General features: G+C 36.3%; 1 protein-coding gene and 1 non-coding gene across 3 annotated transcripts in view; both read left to right on the top strand.

Annotated features, from left to right (window-relative positions):
• COP1 (COP1 E3 ubiquitin ligase) overlaps positions 1 to 26567 on the top strand; it is a 236812-nt gene extending 210245 nt beyond the window's left edge. For both annotated transcript variants that reach the window (XM_034666759.1, XM_011226884.3), the window contains exons 18-19: positions 24093 to 24137; positions 26219 to 26567. In XM_034666759.1, the coding sequence (XP_034522650.1) occupies positions 24093 to 24137; positions 26219 to 26236 (63 nt within the window). In that variant the 3' untranslated portion in view covers positions 26237 to 26567. The remainder of the gene's footprint in view (positions 1 to 24092; positions 24138 to 26218) is intronic.
• On the top strand, positions 11496 to 11636 carry LOC117803632. Its single transcript, XR_004627574.1, has one exon.
• Positions 26568 to 27366: the final 799 nt, after the last annotated feature.

Below are 27366 nucleotides of genomic sequence, written 5' to 3'. Positions count from 1 at the left end.
TCATGTGACATTCACCCAAAGTACATCTGTCATATAAAGAACAGACCAATAGTATGAAGAAGTCTACATTAATTTGTTAATACATAGGAAAAAAATGTCACAGAACTAGAACAAATAATGCTAAAATTTGTATGGAACCACAAAAGACCCTGAATAGCCAAAGCTGTCTTGAGAAGGAAGAACAAAGCTGGAGGTATCACAATCCCAGATTTCAAGATAAAATTTAAAACTATAGTAATCAAAACAGTGTGGTACTGGCACAAAAATAGACACATAAATCAATGAAACAGAATAGAGGGCCAAGAAATAAACCCACAATTATATGGCCAATTAATCTATGACAAAGGAGGCAAAAGTATACAGTGAGAAAAAGATGGGCTCTTCAACAAATGGCATTTGGAAAACTGGACAGCTGCATGCAAAAGAATGAAACTGACCACTTTCTTATACCATACACAAAAATAAACTTAAAATGGATTAAAGACCTACATGTGAGACCTGAAACCATAGAACTCCTAGAAGGCATAGGGAATAATTTCTTTGACATCAGCCGTAGAAACATTTTTCTATGGCAAGGGAAACAAAAGCCAACGTAAACTATTGGGTCTGCATCAAACTAAAAAGTTTTTGCACAGAGAAGGAAACCATCAACAAAACGACAAGGCAACCTACTGAATGGGAGAAGGTATTTGCAAATGATATATCTCATAAGGGGTTAATAGCCAAAATATATAAAGAACTTCTACAACTCAACACCCCGAAAATAAATAATCTAATTTTAAAATAGACGAAGGGCCTGAATAGACATTTTTCCAAAGAAGACATACAGATGGTCCATAGACACATGAAGAGATGCTCGGCATCACTCATCATTATGGAAATGCAAATCAAAACCACAATGAGATATCACTTTCACCTGTCAGAATGGCTAGAACCAAAAAGACAAGAAATAACAAGTGTTTGTGGAGGAAAAGGAACCTTCGTGCACTGTTAGTGGGAATGTCAATTGGTGCAGCCACTGTGGAAAACAGTATGGAGGTTTCTCAAAAAATTGAAAATAGAATTACCATACAATCCAGTAATCCCACTACTGTTTACCCAAAGAAAACAAAAACACTAATTCAGAAAGTTACATACATTCCTGTGTTTTTACTGTGGCATTATTTGTAATAGCCAGGATATGGAAGCAACCCAAGTATCCATCAATAGATGAATGAGTAAAAAAGATATAATATATACACATGATGAAATATTACTCGGCCATCAAAAAGAATGAAATCTCACCTTTGCAGCAACATGGATGGACCTAGAGGGTATAATGCTAAGTGGAATAAATCAGAAAGACAAATACCATGATTCCACCTGTGGAATTTAAGAAACAAAACAAGCAAAGATCAAAAGAGAAACAGAAAAACAGACTCTTAAATACAGAGAACAAACTGGTAGTTGTCAGAGGTGAAGTGCGTAGGGGGACGGGTGAAATAGATAAAGGGGATTAAGAATATGTATATTGTGATGAGCACTAGGTAATGTACAGAATTATTGAATCATATTGTACATTTGAAACTAATATAACACTAAGTTAACTATATTTCAGTTTAAAAAAATTTTTTAAATCTCATTTTCTATTTTAATAAACACATAAAAAAATAACTATAAAAATTGCTAATAATCTGCACATAATCTCACAAGTAAAGAGGAAGAACAGGTCAATAAGTGTATACAAACCTTTTTCCCATCTAAGAATATATTAAATCTGTTTATTAAAAGAAGTTTCAATTGGGCTTATGTATCTCAGCCAGCTTATTAAAGGTATGGTTTATGGGGTATGCCAAGAGTTATTTATATAACTTTGAATAAATGTAAAACATGTTTTACTTTTTCTTTTCATGTTTTACTTTTAACATGAACTTTATAGGAAGAATTGTTTAGAGTGAAGTATTCCTAATTTAAATAAAAAGACTGCATCCATAATGTGTTTACTCTTTCTCACAGTTTGTTGATAATCAGTATGCCTGGTGGTAGGTCCTGAAAGTATTTATAGGGAATATAAAAAAGGAATGTGAAATAGAATTTTCATGTTACATGGGTAAAAAATAACAAAAAAGATCTAACTATTTAATTATAAATTTTCTTATAAGTTTAATTATAATTTTCTATATTTCTGTTTTTATAAATGAAAAATTTATTGTAAATAATTATCTTACTAACTGTTCTGCATTATCACCTGGGCGTTTTGATGTATTAATCTTGAAAACAGAAGATTCTTACTTGGGAAACTTAGTGTGAGTCAGTTGTTAAGAAAATAGAGTAATTCTACATTCTGCATGAGTAGTTACATGTTAATTTTCAATAAGATTCTTTTTGTCATTTTTTTAGTGTGCAAGGTTCAGTTTCCAAAACAGTAGGAAAACAATTTCATTTTACTGTTTGTTAATTGGGTGTTTTTACCTCATTGTGAAGGCTATATATAAAAATTTTAAAAATCTTTACCCTTTTAAAATTTGGAAGACATGTTTATTATGTAGATTATAAGTTAAGGACCAGCATATATTCTTTTGGTATCTAGTGTTTTCTTCCTCATATATTCTAACATGATTCAAATGTAGTATCTCAGATAATAATAAGATGAATTTTTCTCATTTCTGTAAGTATATCTCATTTCTGACCTGAGACCTCTAGATTTTTCCCATCAAAAATATGTCTTGAATAGATTATTCCACCTGACAAGGAATTCTAGGCAAAGGTTTTGTGTTTGTTTTCTTTTTAAATATTGTGGGTGGCAAATTTAATTGAGTAAATTGATTACAATTTGAATTTGAGGTCCTCGAAGTAAGAGGTTATTATATTAATTTGCCCTGCTAGTTCTTTTTCCCCACTTTATCGCTGTTCAAAATATGTATTTTGTGTTGAAGTTTTATCTTGAGCAATAGTCATACTTTGTAAAACAACTGACTCACCAATATAAATTTAAACTCACATTTTTAGGGAAGTAGAACTGATTTTTTTTTTCCTCCAAACGTGCATGTATATACATACACGTACACGTTCATGATCTTGTCAAAAACCATACAAATCCATTCATTAAAAGGAGTAGCATTCACCATTGCCAAAGCACATAACGTCTTACCACATAACTTTATTTCCTCTTCCGTTCTTTCTCTCTTTGAAAGTGTTTTTGAAATATTCTGGAACATCAACACATTAGTAAAAAGAGTAATAGGTAATTGCTATTCACTCTAGCCTTGTTGTCACTTCCAGAGAAAAATCAGTGTCAGCAGCTGTACAGAAGTAAGTCTTAATGGTCATTAGCCTAGCATTTGAAATAAAATGTTAATGAACAAAGGGTATGTAATAACTTTTTTTTTAATGCATTCCCCTGTCTATTTACCACCTGTTTCCACCACTTCTGCAAAAGTACAACCAAAAGGAACATGTACTTAATACTTAAACTGCTCCTTTAATTTTTAATTTTCATCCAGGTAACAATATTTTAAAATTTCCCTTGATATTTTCTGTTTGGCCTTTGAGTTATTTGGAATGTATTGTTTAATATTCAAATTTGGTTTCTAGTTTAATTTTGTTGTGGTCTGAGGAATATATGGCTTCTACTTTTGGGGGTTTAAAATTAGTTTCGTGGTTTCAAATATGTTCTGTGTGCATTTGACAAGAATCTTTTTTCTGTTTTTGTTAGGTAGACTGTTCTATAAATGTTAATTAGGTCAACTTAGTTGATAGTGTTTTGCAATTTTTGTAAAATCTTGATAATTTTCTGTCTAGTTGTTCTATCAGTTATAGAGAGTGGGAATTTTGACATCTCCAGGTATAATTTGTTCAGCTTTCTATTTCTCCTTTCAATTCTGTCAGTTTTGATTTATATAATTTTGTATTGTGTTTCATATATAATTATTATAGCTCTGTGATGTGTATTGACTCTTTTATCATTATGAAATTTTCCTTTTTGTCTATTGTCATATTTTGGGTCATAAGGTCTATTTTGTCTGATATTAATATAGCCATTCTAGCTTTCTTTTGGTTACAGCTTCTTTGGTAGATCATCTTGGGACGTTTCAATTTCAGTCTATTTATGTCTGAATGTAAGGTGTAGATGGCATATAGTTGAATGTTCTTTTGTTATTCAGTCTTACACTGTCGACTTTTGATTGGGTGTTTAAATTATTTACTTTTAATATAAGTATTGATCTGGTTTGATTTACAGAGAGTCCCAACATCTGTGACATACCTGAATCTAGTTTAATGATTGTCTCCTCGGATTGTTTTTCCCTGAATGCCTTATAATTTTTGGTTAAAAGCCATACATGCTGTATGGGGTAGTAGATACTCGAAGAAAATATTTTTTATGCTGCATATGAGCATGCTTTTCATTCAGCCACACTTTCATTGTGGGGGTTCTCTTAATGTAGTCATGATTTAGGTTGTTTTGAAGTTTGTTATTGCTATGATTACCCTCATTGGACCATATTCTAGTAATACTTTGTGTTTAGAGTCTTGGCTGCTTTGCCAGAGGATTTGTCTCAGTGTGTTCTCTGCTGGTTTTTCGGTCTGTCCTTTGCACTGCTTCCCAGAACAAATCTATCCCTTGTAGCAGTCCTTGCTATGTTCCTTGTTTATGTGGTGGGGGTGATTATGAGAGGAGGGATGTTCTTTGAAGTTTTGATTAATCCTCATTCCAAGTCTGGTCCTGTGAACCCAAGTCTTGGGGGTGTGGACTTAACAATCATTTCTGCCCGTCTTCCAAATGAAATGCTGGACCTAGCGTATGTCCCTGCCCTTCCCCCAGGAGTAAAACATTTTTTTCCTGTTCTTCTCCCTCAACTGCAGTCAGTTTCTACTAGTGCCCTCAGACTGTAAGCCGCTCCACCCCCCACCCCCAGCCCTTTCTTCTACAGACCAATCCTTTTGTTCTTTAGAGGACTTAGTAGGTCTGCATCTGCATGGTTTTAGGAAATGGTTGCTGTTCCCTTCCTCCAGCCAATACCACATGAGAAGTTTTCTGAAGATTCTCTCCATTCTTCCCTGGTGGGGATCATGGAGGAAAAGTTTGGAAGAGCATGCTACTCTCCCACCCCCAGTGTTCGTAGTTGCAGGGACCTCACACTTCCATGCTAGCCACCTTGTAGCATTTTATTAAACATTAACTTAAAATCCCTACTGGCTTATCCCGCTATTTCTGTTTCAGGTAAGCAAATACTCTGGCATTCTCTCTCCTGCATGTACCAGTTTCTTCTGGTTTTTAGATTGTTCTGCCTGTGACACACTTCTTTAACAGGTTCAAGAAATGTCATTAATTAGCAGTTGTTCAGCTTTTTTTCTTATCATAGGGGCTTTGCTCTTTCCAGTTTTCTCCATGTCTAAGCTGAACTTTCTGGTTTTTAGTACTTGTATTGCTTCTGCAGATAGAAGGGGTTTTTAACCATGACTTTTAATTATCTTAGACTTACTTCCTGCTACTTAATTTGTGTATTGTCAGCATATTTCAGAACTCTATTAATAATAATAGGTTTTTATTTCTTTTTTTTTTTTAAAGATTTATTTATTTATTTATTTGACAGAGAGACAGCCAGTGAGAGAGGGAAGACAGGCAAGGGGAGTGGGAGAGGAAGAAGCAGGCTCCCAGCGGAGGAGCCTGATGTGGGGCTTGATCCCAGGACCCTGGGATCACACCCTGAGCCCAAGGCAGACGCTAATGACTGAGCCACCCAGGTGCCCCTAGGTTTTTTATTTCTTACATTTTAGGGATAATTATCTTTTGCAAGATATGGTTTATAATGTATGTTCATCTATAACCCACCCCTTCCCTGCCATACCACATGTAATCATTTCGTTTGTAGTAGCAACGAAATCATCTATTTGAAATTTGTTTGCTAACAAAAGTCTCAAGACCTATTTAGCCAGGGACAAGAATTTTTAAAGTGTGAGGAAAATATTTATAGTATCTAGAAGTTATAATGTAACATCTTAACCCATTAGGATTTTTAATTATTGAATCTCAAATAAGGAAATTTTTTTAAAGTTTGCCAGACTTTTTATATGTAACTGACAGTTGTGAAGACACATTTATGCCAATTTGGTATTCTACTTATGAACCAAGGGGATTTCTATAGAAATTCAGACTATATAGACTATTGCTATGATTTATTACAACATGGAAAATATTGGATTAATTTTTTTTATTTTATTAAATACAGTCCTATTCTTTGGTATTCTTTTTTTAAGTTTTTATTTATTTGAGAGAGAGAGAGCACAAGCAGGAGGAGGGACAGAGGGAGAGGGACAAGCAGACTCCCTGCTGAGCAGGGAACCTGATGCAGGATTCGATCCCAGGACCCTGAGATCATGACCTGACCTGAGCTGAAGGCAGACGCTTAACCAACTGAGCCACCCAGGTGCCACTTTTCTTAGGTATTCTCTAAATTTAAAATTGAATCCATTCAAGTACAAAGTTTTGACTATTAAAGAATGGAATCTTAGAGACGTAAAAACAAGTTTGGTATGTGTCTAAGCACAAATCTGATCTCATTTTCCTTTCACTCTTGAATCCAGCCTCTGTTTGTCCCCTGCTACTCTGCCACTTACCCCTACTAGTTCAGGCCTTCATCATCCCCAGCCATCACCTAGTAGTCCCAGGCTAATTTACCTGTGCTGTTTAAAATGCTCCCTCATGTCCTAATGGTTACAGAATAAATCTAAGCTTCTTTGTGTGACATTTAACACCCTCCATTTAACACCTGCTTCTTTAGCATGATCACCTACCACGTGCATAGGCACATTTTACACTCCAGCAACACTGAACTGATTGAAGACCCTCAAATACCACATGGTAATTTATTTGTTTTTTTATTTACCCTTGTGCCTTTGACCTTGCTGCTCACTGTGCCCAGATACCCTTTTCTGTACTTCTGTGTGTTATGTATTGTAATGTCTTTAGACAGGAAGTCCTGTAAGTACAGTGCTGAGTTTTGTAGCCACAGAAGTAGTCGAGGGTTCATTGGATAGATGACTACCATTAGATTCCTTACATTTTGCCCAGTGTAGAAATGAATTATATCACGTTTCTAATGGGGTATCCTTCAAACTTCTTGAATACTTCTGGTGACCAGGAATTCCTGCTTCACAAGGAAGTCCATTATATTTTTCTGTAACTCCAAGTCTTACAAAGTTGTCCCATAAGAGTAGCTCCTACTTCTTCCCATCACCTCATAAACAGTAAATATTTAAAAATGTGTAGTGTTTAAGAACTTATAACTCCACATACAGTAAAAGTCAGCATCTGAATTTTCATTGTGTTAACTCACTCTTTACCCCAGTCTTACTTGAATCCTTTGCGGGTATATAATATCAGTTAAAAATAGAGGTGAAAAGTTCCAACTGCATTCTGTGAAGTTGTGCTGATGTGGTGTATTTTCCTTTGTTATGCTAGTTTAAAATACCAAAATGGGAGCATGAAAGAAAAGAGAATAGGACGTTTACTTCCTAGTACATGAAAACCACACTAGTATAGGTAATAACCTAGTTCTCAGTTTCTCATTTTATTGTATTTATTTTAAATTCTCATAGATTTCCATTTGTGAGGTTAAATTTTCTACTAAATTTTTGTGAGGCATTTTTGTATTTCAGATTCCAATACTGAATATAATATCATTTTTAACTAAATAAACTTATATAGATTATGTAAAAGTATTAAAATAAGCTTTACATATATATAATCATTTTCACTGAACTCAAAAGCCTCATTAGGTTAAAAACTCTTGTTCTGTTCATCTTGGTCTTGTCTTGGCCCTGCATGGGATCAGGAAAATAGGCACTCAGTAATTTTGTGTTTTTAAATTAAAAAGTAAATCTTTCCACTTCCCTCTCACCAACCCCTTGACCAACAGCAGAAAAATGTAGACTTTTCCTTTCTCTGAATTCAACATTTATAGACCATTTCCAGTGTCTATACTAGTGTGTTTTCAAAATACGGTTTTACTGGTGATCTACTTCAGAATTATTAATTTCCTGGGATTTGTATTAAAAATGCAAGTTTCTAAACCTCAGATTTATTAAGTTAAAGTTTCAAAGAAGGTGAGACCCAGGAACCTCTGTGGTGGTGGTGGTGTTTCTTTATGGAATGCGCAATTCTCTTCTTTCTTTTTATTAAATAGTCTAAAATTACATGGGAGAAACAAAGATCCCATCCCCAACATATCCAGTCTTGATCCCACCTGTGGAAATTTGTAGAGATCCAATAATGTATCCGTTGGGGATGGGGGAAAACAAATGTTTCTAGCAGTGGCCACCACAGACCTGTTCTTCATTTCACAGGAGTAATTAGATGATATTATCTCAGACCCTTCCAAGAGCCGCATTAGGAGTCTCTCTAAGTCCCCATGGAAATTGTTCACTTTGGAAGGTGTTGTAAAGGCCAGCTCCAAGGACGACATTGGTTAATAGGCTATGATTCTTTCTGATCTCCTCAACAGCACAAATAAAAGCTAGAACATTCTTGTAGTGCTTGTAGTAAATCAGGACCTTAAAGCTGGAGTCAATTCTGTCACCCAAAAGGTAGCATGTCCTGATTTTTAATCAGCCAAATTTTTTTTTAAAGATTTTATTTATTTATTTGACAGGGATAGAGACAGCCAGCGAGAGAGGGAACACAAGCAGGGGGAGTGGGAGAGGAAGAAGCAGGCTCCTAGTGGAGGAGCCTGATGTGGGGCTCGATCCCATAACGCCAGGATCACGCCCTGAGCTGAAGGCAGACGCTCAACCGCTATGCCACCTAGGCGCCCCTGATCAGCCAAATTTGACCAAACATTTACTAATTTATTATAAAGGAATACAACTCAGGGAAAGCCAAATGGAAAAGATGCACAGGGAAAAGTGCTGCTGCTGCTGCTGCTGGTGGTGGTGGCAGTGGCAGATTGTAGAGCTTTCACGCCTCTTCTGGGCAAGCCATCTTCCTATCACTTGGACGTGTTCACCAACCTGGAAGCTCCAGAGTCTTCATTTTTAAACACACTGCTCATGGATTCATAAGTAATAAAGTACTATAAAGTATCCGTTGTTGAGCTTTTTTTTCTTTTTATATTTGCTTTATAAATATTTGCTGAATTAACAGATTTCATCTAACTAAATTTTCAAAGACTCTAAATGGCCACAAAATGAAGTGAGGTCTGTTTAAAGATTTTATTTGTCTATCTATCTATTCATTTATTTGAGAGAGAGAGAGAGAGAGAGAGAGCGCACATGTGCATGTGAATGGGGGGAGCAGAGAGGGAGAAGGAGAGACTCTCAAGCAGACTCCGTGCTCAGCACAGAGCCCTACACAGAGCTCTATCTTTCAACACCAAGATCATGCATGACCTGAGCCAAAATCAAGAGTCTGATGCTTGACTGACTGAGTCACCCAGACGCCCCACTGTGAGGTCTGTGTAAATCAGCTATTGAGCTCAAGAATTTATTCTGTACAATGAAAGAAATTTATTAATGAAATGCCATTCCTTTGATTTTTGTGTTCAACTTTTGACATATTAACATCCTTATTTTCTTTTGGCTGTATCTTCTTCCAAGTCATTACATTTAAAAATTTCTGTATTGCCTGTCCTTCCTCTCCCACTTACTTAAATCCTCTCATCCTTTCCCGGCTCAATCCATACTTTTTTGTTCCTCTGTCCTTGGTTCCTGGTTTTTAACAGTTACCGATGCACCTATAGAATGCATTTTACCAGCTGCCATTCAAGTGTATTTTTCTCTGATTGTACTTCATTTAGTGTTGCCCCTATTATATTCCTTGCTTTTACTTTGAGAGCAAAAAAATAACACCACGTGGGGCGCCTGGGTGGCACAGCGGTTAAGCGTCTGCCTTCGGCTCAGGGCGTGATCCCGGCGTTATGGGATCGAGCCCCACATCAGGCTCCTCTGCTATGAGCCTGCTTCTTCCTCTCCCACTGTCCTCTCCCACTCTCCCTGTTTGTGGTTCCCTCTCTCGCTGGCTGTCTCTATCTCTGTCAAATAAATAAATAAATAAAATCTTTAAAAAAAAAAAAACACCACCAGTAGCTGCCGATCTACTAAGTTTTCTAGGCAAGAGTTAAGATAAAATTTAAATGTACTTAACCTAGGGAGCCTACTTTATGTTTGTAATCAATTTTATAAGATCATGAATATGGTGACTATGATATACTAGGACAGTCATACTTCAGATAGCTACCTTTTCTTTTTTAAGATTTAATTTATTTATTTATTTGAGAAAGAGCATGAGCTGGGGAGGGAAAGGGAGAAGCAGGACTCCCCACTGAGCAAAGAGCCCGACATGGGGCTTGACCCCAGGACCTGAGCCGAAGGCAGACGCTTAACCAACTATGCCACCCAGGTGCCCCCCAGTTGCCTTTTAATTGTAAATAAATTTAGGTTGAGGCGTCTGGGTGGTGCATCTGGTTAAGCGTCCGACTTTTGGTTTTGGCTTAGGTCATGATCTCAGGGTCATGAGATTGAGCCAGGCATCAGGTTCCACGATCAGCGTGGAGTCTGCTTATGTTTCTTTCTCCCTTTCCCTCTACCCCTTGCTGCTCTCTCTTTCTAAAATAAATAAATCTTAAAAAAAAAAATTTAGGTTATAGTATTTTATTGAGAATTATTGCCACATATTTGTTTTTTGCCTATTATATGCCAGTTCTTTTTTTGGTTAGATACTTTACTGTTTCCTTTGAGTCTTCATAAAAATTCCATGAAGTACCTAAAATTATGTGCTTTATAGTTGAAGAAATTGAGTTTCCAAGAAGGTGAAGCCAGTACTATGACAGAACGAAAATACAGTCCAGGTCCCCATGTCTTAAATTCATTGCTGTTTCTTCTGTATTACATGGTATCCTTAAAGTAGTACAGAACTCTTGAAACAGTTTTGCCAGAGTATTCTGGAGGAATTGTGCAAATAGCACCCTTAGAAATGCACAGTTCCATGGTCGGAGGCCCTCCGCAGTATTGATTGGTAGTATGGAGTAATTGTTTTCTGTCAGATATCTGATTGCAAGCACATTATTCTCAAGCTTTATTCAGGAGAGCATTCAGGGTCCAGAGGTATTGATATGTGAGGGAAGTTGTGGGTGTCTAGAGATAATATTTGAGTTGTTATGTGGCAAAGAAAATTAACTTGATTTGGGCTGGGTAATGAGAAGGGAGAAGAGTTTGGAAAGCGTTGGTAATGAGGGAAAGGTGGTGGCTGTATGTGATTTTTTGTGTTTGTATCTCAGTCCTCCTTTCCTTGTACATGTTCTTGACAACCTTCATTCCCAGAGTAAAGACGACTCTAACCTTATATGCTGCGTGTTTTTTTTAATGGTTCTTTTTCTGTTATCTGTCTGAATCCTGTTTTTTTCCCCTATAGTTTATTTGAATGCATTAAAGTGTATTTAAATGAGAATCTGATGCAGTTTGGAAGTTGGCATAGAAAAGACTGGATAACTGAAGGCTTCTTAATAGTGAAGCACACCAAAAATGGAACCTGCAGGAACCAACCGTGTGGACAAATGGAAAAATGCCTTTTGTCTACAAATTGCAGTGATCCTACATAAACATGGAGGTCTCTGTCTGGCTTAGGACAGTTGGCTAAGTCTGATCGTTCCCCTCCATACAACCTTATAACCAGCATTCCAAGTACTGCTTTCTGCGCTATTTTGTTTTACTATCTTGGCCAATAAGTGTACTGGATTTTTAATAGACAACCAAGTGAGGTTACTTCTGCATCCATCTTAATTGGGTTATAGATATTTTATGGTTTTAAAAATAGGTATTTGTTTGATTAAGGAACCTACAGCCAGGGCGTGGATTGAATATAGGAAAACTATTTTTCTGAGAGGCCATCGGCTTAATTAATCAGGGTTATCAGTAGAGGTCAATCAATATTTTAGCTATGAAGAAGCTAAATCAGAGGTAGCTTCCATGACGTTTTTCTCATCAGGAATTGATTTGTCATTAAGAAAGTGATTTTTTCCAAATAGTTTATGTTAACTTTTAAGTCTATAACAAATTTTAGGAATGACCATTACCAGGGAAAAGCTAGCTACTAAATTTGACATCTTAAGTTTTTTCAGTGTGTGTGTTCTCAGCAGGGGACAGTGGGTTGGGTAGTGGGGGAGGGGGCTGCAGTAGCAGTGCTAATGCATGGCACCAGGGTGTGCTGTGAGCAACCCACAGCTGGGTTTATTTATAACTAATTGTGTGGGGATCTGTCCTTGTTTGTGGTTCTGAAATCCCCATATAGTTCTTTCTCTGAGCAATTACTGTATCAGACAATTATTGAATAAGTAGCCTTATTTTTCTTAACTTTTTAGAAGTCATTAGTCTACTCTTCATTTTGATGAACGGTTTTGAGATTTTATATTTAAAGATTTTATTTATTTATTTGAGAGACAGAGCACAAGCAGGTGGAAGGGCAGAGGGAGAGGGACATGCAGACTCCCTTCTGAGCAGGGATCCTGGACAGGGGGCTCCATCCCAAGACCCTGGGATCATGACCTGAGCCAAAGGCAGATGCTTAATCGACTGAGCCACCCAGGTGCCCCTCACTTGTATTATTTGTGCTCTGCTGCTTTACACAAGAAATTAAAGTCTAGATTGAAGACCCTTCATTAAAACGACCTCTGACTAAAAATCATGAACATAAATATTATTGAGGTCTAATTCAAAGGGGAGAAGAATGACTTATGACTGAATATTTCTCAGGGTATGTTTACAAAAATATTTGAGAGGTGTCCTCACCACTTTTTTATTTTCTAGGATGTCTCAGCCAAGGCCAGGAAAGGTAGTACTTAACCTTGTGTACTTAAAGCCTTTGCAGTGTGTTCATCATTTTGAATCTGCTTGCTACCATTTCTTCCATTTCATCTTCCAAGTAGCTATGTATGTTCCCCTCACCCTTTTGCTGCCAGATCATACATGCCCCTTAAACTTTCTCCTCCACAGTCTCCGGTAAATCTAGTAGGTGACAGCTGGTTTCTACTCAAATCAGATATATGAATATAGGAATCAAGCAATACTCATATATAACAAATCAAAGCTGACATAGTAATTAGAGATGGATTTAATTGAATGTGAAGGCAAGTAAGTATTTTGTACATTGCACCAGTACAGTTATACGTCCTTCTTTGCTAATTGAGGTTTTGTGGAAGCTCAGAGTTTGATCCTCAGAATATGAGTTTTAAATCCCATTATAAGATGAAATATTTGTGTCTTTCCTGCTATACTTAAAGACTAGATGGAATTATAACCACTTTTATAGCCAAGGATATACTAAAATCAGGGACAATCAGATATTTAATGGTATAGCTATATTAGTTTTTTTCTGATAGGTTCATGCCTCTTTCTGTTGTTAAATAGTTTTAATATCCACTCCTGAAAACAGTTTTTTGTGTTATATAAGGTCTGAATGTGAACACAGTTCCTTTTTTTTTTTTATAAGGTTTTTATTTATTTATTTGACAGAGAGCTGGAGAGCACAAGCAGGGAGAATGGGGGAGAGGGAGAAGCAGGCTCCCCGCTGAGCAGGGAGCCCTCTGCGGGGCTCGATCCCAGGACCCTGGGATCATGACCTGAGCCAAAGGCAGTCGCTTAACCAACTGAACCACCCAGGCGCCCCTGAACACAGTTCCTTTGAATACCAAATATAAAAGGTCTTGACAGAAAAAAAAATAAGTTTGAGACAGGGAGGAAAGGTGACGATCTGATGATTCTGGGGGAGGTAGATTTTTGGTGGAGGTGGATCTCCTTCCAGTTCCTTTCCTCTGTGTGTGTGTATGTGTGTGTGTTTCTGTCTGCACACATTACATTTCTAAATTGGCTCTTAGACGTGATTCTTGGACTACTTTGAAGTCTTAAGTTGTTGATGTACTGTTAGCCTTTCAAAATGGTAAAACATCTTAGAAGAAGTCCTACAAAGAAATTGTAGATCAATCTGTATACATGTATATGGTCATTTTCCCAAAGAGAGGAACAGTTTATAACCAAATCATTTTTAATGAATGTGAATTTTCATGTAGAAACAGATCCAGTGGTAAAATTTAGTGGGCTGGTATTTTGTGTTTATAGTCATGATCACATTAGGCTCTTTTACCTTTGGATAAAATTTATTTCATATGCATTTATGTCTTCTATTTGATTTGTACTATCCTTTCTTAAATCTAGTCATAGGTATAAGAAATATCCAGCACCTAGAGCATCGTCAGTTTGCCATTAAAAGAATCTGGTCCACTTTGTCTTAGAGTGATTATAAAAATATCTTCAATATGGGATGTTTCCACTATTCATTCAGAAAAATCTTAAAGACTTAAAAATGTTGACTATGAAATTATGATAAGCCACCAAATCCAGAAGTCCTTTTGATTAGCAAAGTAATTCATTTCCTCTTATCAGATAAGTTAGTTATAAGAACAGGTGTTTGAACCAATTAAAAAAAATGAAGTATGATGTAATGAAGATAATATATTTTATTAAAATAATTACCCATTTTATTAATTGTAGGTTATGACTGTATCATTCTGTTCATAATAATCTTTATGCTTAGATAGGTATCCCTTGTCATCTTAAGCAAGGATACCAGTAGGGAGGAAAGAGAGCATTTGGATTTAACTGGATGATCTTGAAAATATTTCCTTGTGATGAAGAAACACCAGATCTCCCAGATCTTGAATTGGGATTGCAGGGAAGAGTAGAATACTGGCACAGCCTTATATCCTGACTATAGAACACTCTCTTCCATCCTAGTTCTGTGGCCAAGCCCTGTTCTCCAGTGATATCACTTAAAATCATATTTCTAGGGAGATCCATAAAAAACCAGATTCTACCTACACAAGAAAGGACTCTAGTCTAGATGGTTTTGAAGAAAATAAAAGAGTGAAGAAACTGGATAACTGAACAGTATCACTTAAAAGAGCATTGATAGAAGAAAAACTGTTAAAAATCTCTGCATATTGTATTTGCATCTCAACTCAAGGGAAAGGAAGGGACGTTCATAAAGCCACTGTAGATCACACACAAACAGAAAAACTGAAAGGGCAAATTCCGTTTAATGTGTTCCGTGGCTACAGGATCCTGAGTCAAATCAGACTTGACCATATACAGAGTCCATGAACTCACTCACATATGAAGGGAAAGCCGTTCTAATTTTCCAGATGTATTTTGAAAATAAATATCACTACCCTTCCATCCCACCCCAAAGTGAAAAAAATGAGGCAAAAGTCCCAATTTTATGTTGGGATGAAAAGAGCCTAAAGTATATATCGTCTTTTATATGAAGTGACCTGCAGTCATCACTCCAAATTAGCACTCTTTTCTGGCAATGAGAAGACAGAAGTAAAGGAAATCCTGGACGGAAGACTATAAACCAGCATCTTTTTAGCTGGTTTAGTATATAATGCCAACCAGGCATTATATACTAAGTGCTCTCTTAATTCCAAGTCATCACCATAAATCTTCTAAGGTATATACTTTTGACCTCTGTTTACAAGTGAAATTAAGGTTCAGAGAAGTTAACTGATTTACTCAAGATAACACAACTAAATAAGGAGTAGTAGAATTAGAATTTGAATCCAGCTCTACCTGGCTCCAAAACCCCACACTCTTTTAGCTACACCTCCTTCAGGCTGGAGAACAGTGTGAACAAAGATGTAGATGAGAGAAACTACAGTAGATGTTTAAGAAACTTCTAATAGAGTACTCTAAATAAGAAGGTGGGGTAGAAACTATTGGGAAATGAGAGAGGTTCCAGATTATATAATCTTGAATGCCATACTGAAAAAGAAAGTATAGGTTTTCTAGGCATTAGTAAGTTCCCAGAGTCCACTGTCCAGGGAGGGAGATGAAATTATCACACGAGAATATTTTCACAGCAGTATGTAGAGTGAATTACACTGAGAAAAGATTAGAAGTAGTCTCGTTAGGTAGGTTATTAAATAATCAGTACTTTTTTTCTGTATTCAGTTTCCTTTAAAAAATGTTAAGGTTAGCCTCACATATTACAAACATGTTTATTTAGAAACGTATATTGGGGCGCAGTCAGTCAAGCATCTGATTCTTGGTTTTGGCTCAGGTCATGATCTCAGGGTCATGAAATTGAGCCCCATGTTGGGCTCTGTGCTTAGCAGAGTCTACTTGAGATTCTCCATCTCCGTGTGCCTCCCACCCCCTACCGCTTACACTCGCTCTCTCAAAAAAAATCATCATCATCATCATAATGAAAGTGTTTCAGTATGTTCGCTTAAGAAAAACAATTTTAGGGGTGCTTGCCTGGCTCAGTCAGTAGAGCGTGTAACTCTTGTTCTCAGGGTTGTGGGTTCAAGCCCCACGTTGGGCTTGGAGCCTACTTAAAAAAAATCCCCAACTTTTGAAATATGTTCAAGGATACAGGTATTGTCTCCCATCTACTGGCATACAACTTTCTGTTTTGTTTTTTGCTTCTTGTAAGAATTGTACTTCCTTAACTTAATAGATGTGGATTTAAGATTTTTATTAAGGGATATGATTAAAGACAATGACTCTAGGTGCCTTGGGGGGTGTGGGAGGGGAGTGAGACATCACTGAGGGAATAGAACACCATTAGAAAAAATGTAATTCTGTCTTTTCCTTGCTATTGACTCCTTGTTATCCATAAATAAAATCCTAACTCTGGTATAGAAAATAGTTTACATGTTTACCCCAACCTGTTATTCTCATCTAATCAACTAATATACAAACTGACTCATAATTTGTCATCACCCCAAAACACCATTTTCCCCCCAAACTCATGGCACTGGCATAACCATGTCCTTTTGTCTAAAATATCTTCTGTCTTTTCTCTTGAGAAATTTCAGCTGTTACTTTTTCATGTTCCATCTGTGGTCTTATGTATGAAGCCTTTCTTATCTCTCCCAGATAGAGGATCACTTCCTTCTTGCTTCCTCAGTTGCCCCTGTGAACTCTATATTTCTTATAATAATATAGTAGTTTTCTCTTTCAAAGGCCATTTCCCCTCCTACTCTGTAATCTCAAGATCAGGCATCATATCTTACTCACCTCCAGAACTCCAGTACATAGCAGAATACCTGGTATATAATATCTACCCTAATGGTAAATGGATGGATAATGATAGATGAACAAAATGGCATGAAATTAATAAGCTTTATACAGAAGCCACTATCATGATATGAAAGTGCTGTGATAATAGACATATATTCTTTCTGTGGAAGCAATTTGGAGAGAGTTACCTTTATCACCTTGGAGATTAGGGAAAGCTTTTTTCAGAAGCTTCTGTAAAAGCCAAGTCCTAAAGACTGAGTTAGCTCCGGGAACTTGTGCAAAGGCCCTTAATGCTACAGACTTGAACTTCAGGTAGAGTTGCTTTTGAGGTCACCAGGTCATCTAATGCCAAATCCAAAAACCCATTATTACTAAACAGTCCTTTCATTTTCTCATGATTTTTGACAGTTTGACTATCTTCTTTTTCTTAAACTCTTACCTGGAACTAGAAGCAACTTTCCCTTGGGGTGCCTGGGTGGCTCAGTCCGCTAAGTGTCTGACTTTCTGATTTTGGCTCAGGTCATGATCTCAGGGTTGTGAGATTAAGACCCACATCAGGCTCTGCTCTGGGTGCGGAACGTGCTTAAGATTCTTTCTCTGTCCTTCCTCTGCCCACCCCCCACTCTCTCTCTCTCCAAAACACAAACACAAAAGTGAAAACAAAACACAACTTTCCCCTAAAAATGCTCACTTATAAGATGCATATTCTATGCCAGATATTTATATATGTGTCTTGTTTAATAACAACTCTATTAGTCCCCTTCCCTTCCCTTCATTAGTTCTGTTAGCTCAGTTTTATTTTACAGTTGAGAAAACTGAGATTTAGAGAGGTTACGTAACTTCTCCATGATAACATAGTTTGGAAGTGTTAGACCATTGAACTTAAGTGTTTGTGACCCCATTGACTGTTTATTCCACTTTGCCGCTCTGGCTATCTATATAGCATGCTATTGTCCACATGTTTTGTTAATTTAATTTTAAGAATATGGATTGTCTTATATAGTCAGGTCCATTTCATCCTAAGGGCCAATTAATAATATGTCCAGAAATAGAGAAGGGACCTCTGTGGAAGTTGCCTTTTCTGTAAGAGAAACCTCTAGGTGATCAAAGGGCTTAGAATTGAATATAAAATATGGCTTGTCACCAAAAAGGATGAGATCCCAAGTTGGAAGTAAGGTTGTTTGTTACCTGAAACTCAAACAAGGTAGGGAGAGAGTAGAATCACCAGATAGAAAACTTAAGATTCTTTTGCATCCTGAGAAAGCCCCAAAGGTGTGCTTGATATACCATACAGTTGAAGTTCACAGTAGCGATGCTAAGCATATCTGGAAAGATTTCACTTAGGATCACGGTAGTTACTTCAGGGATTCAGAAAAAGGGAGTGAGAGACACTTTTTCCCTAGTCTTTGTACTGTTTGAATTTTTACCACATATGTGTATTACCAGTTCAAGTAAACCAATAAATATTAAAGAGAGAGAAAGAAAGGTGTCACAATGATCCCTGAGGAATGGTATGTTATTGTCCCCTTTTTTAAAATCCAGCAGCTTATTAACTCTCTTGCTAACTTTAATTATCCATTTCTACATTCTTGGAATATTTTATATGCAAGATAATATGATCCACAAGTAATAAAAGTTTAATTTCTACTTTCCCAATTTTATACCTAATTTTTATTCATTTTGCTTTATTTTGACGGCCAGGATCTCTAGTATAATGTTGAATGGAAGTGATGATGCCTGGCATCTTCATCTTGTTACTCACAAAAAGGAAAACTTTTGAATATGTCATGATTATGAATACTTTCTGCTGTAAGATTTTTGTAGAAACCTTGCAAAGAAGTTTCTTTCAGTTTTCAGCTTGCACAGAGTTCTCCTTATAAATGAAGTTGGAGTATATTGCTTTCTTTTGTACCTATTGAAGATGATGTAATAATCTTTAAATATTGATGTGATAATTTTTTTTCTAATGTTAAATCGATCTTACCTCATTGGAATAAGCCCAACTTGGTCAAGATGTATTATTCATATATATTGTTAAAATTGACCTGCTGCTGTTTCATTTGGGGTTTTTTCATCTATTTTCATGAATAACATTGGCCTGTAATCTTCCTTTCTTGCATTTTTCTTGTCACATTTTGATTTCATAATTATATTAAGTTTCATGAAACAAATTAAGGAGTCTTCTGTGGACAAATACATGTGATATTAGAAGTACTCTGTTCTTGAATACTTGACTGAGCTTGTAGATAAAGCTGTGTAAGCCTGAGATAGAAAAAAATTTTTGACAGTTGACTCATTTTTATTTTTATGCCTGTTAGATGATTCGTGTTTTCTTTGTCTTCTTGTTCAGTTTTGGTCAGTTTTTTGTGAGAATTTTTCTACTTGGTTTAAATGTTCAAATTTGTTAACAGAAAATTTTTTATCTCCATTTTTTCCTACAAAATTACTTATTCTGAGAGGAGAAATCAGTTTTAACATTTGAGAAAAAATAAATAAGAAAAGGGCTATAATCTGATTTTTTTTTAATAGTTGTCTTTCTTCTAGTTAAAACATGTTTATCATCATGAGTACCAAGGCTTACACATAAAACCATTCTTTTTTAATGGGAGTCCATGAAGATGGTGTGTCTGTCTATTTAAGTGTTCTTTGATATCTTTCAACATTGTTTTTTATTTTCAGTGTGTAGGTCTTGCACATATTTTAGGCTTGTCTCTAAGTAGTTCATGTTTTTGATGCCATTATAAATGGTATCTTTTTAAAATTCATTTGCTAATTATTCATTTCTAATTTATAGAAATATATTGATTTTGATACAGTGACATCATATCTGACAACCCTGCCAGATCAGTTTATTAGTTTTAGCAGCTCTTTTAAGATTTAAGCTTTTCTACATGGGCAATCATGTTATTTACAAATAAAGACAATTTTACTTCTTCTTTTCTCATCTGTGTGCTTTTTTCTTTCTTTTTCTTGACTATTATTACACTGAGTAGGACCTCTGATACAGTGTTAAATAGAAGTGGTAAAAGCAAACATCCTTCCCTTGCTTCCAGTCTGAAAGAGAAAGAGTTCAGTATTTCACCATTAAGTGTGATGTTAGCTAAAAGTTTTTCATAGGAATTCCTTATCACCTTGAGGGAATTCCTTTGTTCTTCATTTGCTAGGAGTTTTTATTATGAATAGGTATTAAATTCTGTCATGAATTTTCTGTGTCAGTTATGATTATGTGATTTTCCTGTTCTGTTTAAAATGGTGAATTACATTCATTGAATTTTTTTTTTTCCAAATGTTAAGCCAACTAGAATATCTGGATAAATCCCAGTTGGACATGATGCATTATTCTTTTTGTATGTGGCAAAATTCTGTTTGTTTTATTAAGGGTTTATATTTGTTTGTGAAAGCAGTTGGTCTACATTTTTTTTTTAATAATGTCTTTCTGTGACTTTGACTTATAAACTGAGTTTGGAAGTGTTCCTTTCTCCTCTTATTCTTACTTTATCTTTCTTCTGTCATATCTGGGAATTTGCATCTTTCATAGAATTTATACGTATCATTGCCTGGCATAGAGTGGTTTATATTTATTCTCTTTTTTAATAACTGTAGGATTGTAGTGATAATTCCCTCATTCATTTTGTTATTGTTAACTTACATTTATCTTTTTTTAGAGATTTATCAATTTGTTTCAAGCACTAGCTTTTGTTTTTAATAATTTCTACCTTATTTTATTGATTTCTGCTTTTTATTATCATGTTTATATTTATATTATGTCTAATTTGCTTTTTTTCTATCTTCTTAAGCTGTACTTTATTACATTATTGATGTTAAACCTTTCTGCTTCTTACAGGCGTTTAGAGAGAGAATTTTCTAAGTGCTGTTGTGTCTATGTTATACAAATTTTGATATGTTTTGTTGGTTTTTGTTTTAAAGATTTATTTATTTATTTGTCAGAGAGAAAGAGCAAGGGCACACAAGCAGGGGGAGCAGCAGTCAGAGGGGAAAGCAGGCTTCCCGCTGAGCAGGGAGCCCCATGTGGGACTTCATCCGGGACCCTGAGATCATAACCCAAGCCAAAGGCAGGCACGTAACCGACTGAGCCACCCAGGCGTCCCAACGTGTTGTGTTTTGAGTATCTCTTAGTTCAGTATAGTTTTTCATTTCCTTGTGAGTTCTTATTTGAGCCCTGGGTTTAAAATTTCCAAATATTTAGGGATTTTTTTCAGGTGTTTTTTTGTTACTGTTTTCGGCTTTGGTTCTGTTTGGTCAGACAAATACCACCTTACGCCAGTTAGAATGGCAAAATTGACAAGACAAGAAACAACAAATGTTGGAGAGGATGTGGAGAAAGGGGATCCCTCCTACATTGTTGGTGGGAATGCAAGTGTACAGCCACTGTGGAAAACAGTGTGGAGGTCTGTTGAAAAGTTACCCTATGATCCAGCAATTGCACTACTGGGTATTTACCCCAAAGATAACAGACGTAGTGAGGAGAAGGGCCATATGCACCCCAGTGTTCATAGCAGCATTGTCCACAAATAGCTAAATCATGGAAGGAGCCGAGATGCCCTTCAACGGATGACTGGATTAAGAAGATGTGGTCCATATATACAATGGAATATTACTCAGCCATCAAAAAGAATGATTTCTCAACATTTGCTGCAACATGGACGGAACTGGAGGAGATAATGCTAAGCAAAATAAGTCAAGCAGGGAAAGACAATTATCATATGCTTTCACTCGTTTATGGAACATAAGAAGTAGGAAGATTGGTAGGAGAAGAAAGGGGGGGTAAACAGAAGGGAGAATGAACCATGAGATACTATGGACTCTGGGAAACAAACTGAGGGCTTCAGAGGGGAGGGGGTGAGGGATTGGGTTAGGCTGGTGATGGGTATTAAGGAGGGCATGTATTGCATGGTGAAGTGGGTGTTATACGCAAGTAATGAATTCATGGAACTTTACATCAAAAACTAGGGATGTACTGTATGGTGACTAACATAATATAATAAAAAAATATTATTATATATAAAAAAAAAGAAATACAATGAAGAACCAGCCCCCCCCAAAAAAACCAAATAAACAAACAAACAAAAAAACTATACAAGACGGTTTGACAGGAGAAAACCATACAATTTTATCTAATGGAAGTTTTACATGAAGTGGGAGCCTTCATAAAGAAATGAAGACCCAAAGAAACAGACCTTTGTATTTTATGCTAGGTGTATGAAGAGTGGGTAGTGGTGTAGAAATGTGGCTAGATTAAGAAGTATGAGGTAATTGTTGAAAGTTGAGGGAAACTTGGCAAGTCCTCTTTGTTCACATTCTTCTGGGTGTCCCTTTGTCTTTGGAGATCAGGATTCTTCTTCACTCGGGTGTAAGAAAGGCACCTCTCACATGAGGGTTTTATGACGTGTTTCAGGGGAAAAGGGTAAAGTGAGTGGGAGATCAGAGTGACTTTCCTGCTTCTGCTGTTTTCTCAGACTCCTTCAGCTTAAAGTATTCAAATATGTCAAGGTGGCATATTTGGGGGCTGTGTTTCCTGAACCCCATCATCAGCGATTCCCATGCTCACCCCCAGAAAAAAAAATCTATTACTTCTTCATACTACTGTGACCATTGATGCTGTTACCACTGACTATATCCAAGGAATATTCTGATTGCCAAAATTTTGGAGACAGTGGAAGAAATTATTTTCTCTTACACCAGTAGCAACCAGATGAGCATTTTTTAGGTGTCACTTTACTAGGAATCAAAGGAAAAGTTAAAAAAATAGGAATATGTAAGTTTGTAGAGCACAGATTTCTTATATTGAAGAAACTAAAGTTTAACTCATATTGGCTAAATTAACTTTCTGGCGTACAAATCAATTTCCTTCTTCTCTTTCTCATTTTGTCATGAATCCTGTAGGATGTTCAGGCAGAGCCGATCTTTCTTTGAGGTTTGACCACTTTATTTCTTGTAGCTCTTTTTGGGACTTGGTCTTTTCCTTCTGCCATGTGGCCTCTATGTCAGTTTTGAATTTGTTTACCCCTGTTTAGCAGCCTACTCTGAAAAGCAAAAAGACTTCTATATATTTCAAGCTCCAGAGCCCGACTTGACTCTGTTTCCAATAGGAAGCATGCCCCAACTCTTACTTAATGAGATTTCTCTGGTAAACTCAGTCTTGTCCATTCCTTTTCCCACCCTTCTTACTATTCAGAGAAATGTTTTTTCCTAAGACTTAGAATATAGTATATATGTTCAATAGCTAAATTCTACTGAATTAATCATCAAAGTTATTAAAAATGCATATACTGAGTGATTGAATAATTAAAAAGAAACGTAGCTTTCTTCTGCCAGATGAATAGTCACTTGTTTATTTGTTTTTTGGTGGTTTCCTGATACCAAATAGCTATCCATAGAGATTATGCCAGAGATGTTGACAGCATTTATATCGATTACATCAATTGTTTCATGAGAGAAAAGGAATGAAGAGTTTTCTGTGGAAAGGATTATGCAGTTTATTTTTCTCAAATTATTCTCATTTTTTTGTTTTATTTCAGCTTTTGTTTCTCTTGGCTTTCCTTCCAGTGGTAATCTATTTTTCTTCACATTTGAAATCTTACTACTGTGTTTCGAATTTTATTTTTCTTATTCAAACTTAATCCTCAAAATATGGGATTTGGTGTTTAAAATCCATAGTTAAAACATGTTAAAGTTGGGGGCGCCTGGGTGGCATAGCGGTTAAGCGTCTGCCTTTGGCTCAGGGCGTGATCCTGGCGTTATGGGATCGAGCCCCACATCAGGCTCCTCTGATATGAAGCCTGCTTCTTACTCTCCCACTCCCCCTGCTTGTGTTCCCTCTCTCGCTGGCTGTCTCTACCTCTGTCAAATAAATAAATAAAATCTTTAAAAAAAAAAAAAACATGTTAAAGTTGGTTCTCCACTTTAGATGCTATTGGTGTCTTAAGGTGAAATGAAAAAAGAAGGATGAAAGGAAATTATTCTCTTGGACTGCCCTCCAGGAAATCCTTCTCTATACTTTAAAAGTTCTTATTCTTTTCTAGGAGTCCAATGTGCTGATTGCTGCTAACAGTCAGGGTACAATTAAGGTAAGCTATGTTATACATCTTCATTTTAAATTCAGATCCATTTTTAGACTCTAACAGACGATATATAACATGGAAATACGGAGTTGTACTAAGCCTTAGAGATCATTCCAAGTCATGGGTCTCTGTCCATGTGAAATGGCTTTGAGGGGAGGTTATATGAATGTCAAATAGATCGACAGCTGGTCAGAATGAAAAATAGATGAAGACTCTAAAGTATTCACTGTGGCTCAAGCACTGCGGCTTCTGGTATGCAGGTGTATGCAGTGGACAAAGTCCAGGATAGAGCATGGGATGCTTAGACATTCAGCACATTGAAAAATATCTGGTCTTATTTTACTCTTCTCTTTCTCATGTTTGTCCTCCTTTTCTTCCCTGACGAGTAGGGTTTTCCTCAGTTGCCAAGGGAAGAAAAGGTATTTTAGTATTGCACTGAAAATTGATCGTGTGATCATTCCATTAGTGCAATTTAAAAATTTAAACGTCTCTTGTCACACAGTCACAAATTTTTTATACATAGCTTTCCACGTATTTTTCTTTGTAGTTAGCAGCTCAAGGAAGAAATAATGTTATCTGATTGCACGTGAGCATGGCACACTAGATAAATAAACCCTGAGCTGAGCAGTGACCTTTTTAAACAAACACCATTTGGGAAGAGGGTGTTAGTACATGAGTTTGATTAGCACTAATTTTGTGGGTACTAGTTCTTTCTGTATATTCTCTGCATATACAGAAATATCAGGAAGTGATCTTTTAAAAATAATATGTATCTGTTTCTTCTCCCACTGAGCATTAATTTTGCTGTGGCTTCCTTCCACTCATCCTGAGTGGAGAATGACCCAGCAACCAAGGGAGCAAACCCAAGCCTAACACATTGTTCTATGGAGATGAACTGAGCAAACTCAAAGCAGAACTGCACTGTTAGCTGGTCAAACTAATTTACATGTATTTTTTTATACAGCTAGTTTCTCTATTTGGAAAGCCTCACTAGAGAGCCTTGGACAGCTTAAGTGAAAGCCAGGCTTTTGAATTGATTGGTGTTATGTTTTGGAATCTCAAGCAAGATGGTAGAAGGTCTTGGAATCTCTGTTTTATGTGGCTCTCTGTAATCTCTCAGTTTTTCTTGATTCTCATGGCAAGGCATGTATTGAAAAAGCTGTACCTTGTTCTTCAGCAAGTTTGGACTTTGAGGCAATTAAGATTGCTAATGTATTTGCAGAAAGCTCAAAACTACACATGTACTTTTAGAATCTCAGTGACAACTCTTAAGATTTTGTTCAACGGCATTGACCTCTTTTGTTAAATTGGCTACTTGACCAATAAAAAGACAAAAAGCATCATGGAAGCACAGGTGCAGGTGAAGCCTTAGCACAGCAGAAGGGGAAAAGTTGCTCCTGCGGTTCTTTCCACCTAGCACTGCAAGTCTCCATCTAACATAATCCTTTTGACAGTGTCTCATAATTGTCCTCAGCTTCTGTGTCCTTTCTTAGACATTTCTTCAACTGTTTTTATAACTGATCATTGCTGCTGCTGCCACTGCTTTTTACCTTTAACAGTATGACAGCTTTCTCATATGACAAGATATGACTTGAACTGTAATAACTAACACAATACCTTGACATCAGATGATTGACTAGGAAATGAATGAAGCACTAGGAAAAGGCAAGATTTTAGATCCTGTATACTTTGATTGCTATAAACTCTTCATCAGTGGAAGAAATAAATAGATTAAAATCCTGACCAGCAATACTTAAAATTTTCTTAAGAATATGGAAAGATACCAACATGAATTTCAAAATCGTTCTGTCACCCAGTTCATTTATCTGTATGTTTAATGTAGTTTAAAGGCTCCCTAGTTAACTGTGGAGCTAACTAATCTGAAAGAGTTCATGCAGCTGTTGAGTTGAAAGGAAGGAAGGATCAATGTCTAATCCCTTCAAATTCTTTAGCATTTTAGCAGTTAGAAAAAGTTTTCTTGATTTGGTTCTCCATTTACAATACAGTAAAGATTCATTAAACTGTTTCCATATTTTAAAATGATTTTATTAAACTGATTCTTTTTTCCCCATTTTCCCCCCAATTAGGTGCTGGAGTTGGTATGAAGGGTTTACTCAAGTTAAATTGTGTTTGATCCTGCTGAAATACATCTGCAGCTGACAATGAGAGAAGACAGAAACTGTCATGTGATGTCTCTCCCCAAAGTCATCATGGGTTTTGGATTTGTTTTGAGTATTTTTTATTTTCCTTTTCTTTTCTCCTTCATGACCTTCGGGACATTGGGACTACCCAGTGAACTCTCCACCATCAATGTAACTCTATGGACTTTGCTGCTGTTGGTGGTGTGGTTATCTAATTTTTGTGATAGGGAAACAAATTCTTTTGAATAAAAATAAATAACAAAAAAATAATAAAAGTTTATTGAGCCACAGTTGAGCTGGGAAAGTCTTTGTCAAAGATAGCAAGAGATAATCTTTTCAAGAAGTAACATACATGAACTCTGAATAATTTGTAAGGTCCGTATTTCCCAACCTCTTTGGAATTCTGCATATCAATATAAATGTAAAGGTATATGGATTTCCTTCCAGGGAATTTAATGTTTATAGTAGGTGGGAAGATTAGTAACTTTGCCTTATGAATTCCTAGAGTAGGTGGGAAAATTAGTTAATTTTACCTTATGAATTCATTCTCTGACCAGATTTATATCATCAACAAATACCATATTTCAGTCCCTCTGGATCTGGCCAAGAATCTATTACATTTTGACCAGTTGAGACCACATTCAAACAGAAAGGGAATGGGGCACCTGGCTGGCTTAGTCGGTAGAGCATGTGACCAGGGTTTTGAGTTCAAGCCCCAAATTGGGTGCAGAAAATTAATTAGTTAGTTAATTAATTAATTAAAAAAAAAACAGGGAATGTCAGTCTGTGGCAGCTATTGTCTTTGCCTTTGAAATGTTGCCTATACATACTTTAAGCCCTAAATGCAGACAAACCACCTTTAACTTGTAAAATCATAGCTATCAGATAGTCATAGATATTAGTACCATCCTCAGCTGAACAGTGACTTTGAGCAGGGGTTAACAAACTTTCTGGAAAGGGGGCCTAATAGGAAATACTTTAGGCTTTAAAGATCATGTGATCTTTGTCATAATTATGCAACTCTACCATTGTAGCAGGAAAGCATCCACAGACTTAGCAGGAAGAGAATTTGAAGCCCCATTTCCCAAATTACC

Source organism: Ailuropoda melanoleuca, chromosome 8 (genome assembly GCF_002007445.2).
Source record: "Ailuropoda melanoleuca isolate Jingjing chromosome 8, ASM200744v2, whole genome shotgun sequence".
NCBI classification, from domain to species: domain Eukaryota; kingdom Metazoa; phylum Chordata; class Mammalia; order Carnivora; family Ursidae; genus Ailuropoda; species Ailuropoda melanoleuca.
The sequence above is the reverse complement of the archived record's forward strand: the minus strand, read 5'-3'. Positions and strand labels throughout refer to the sequence as shown.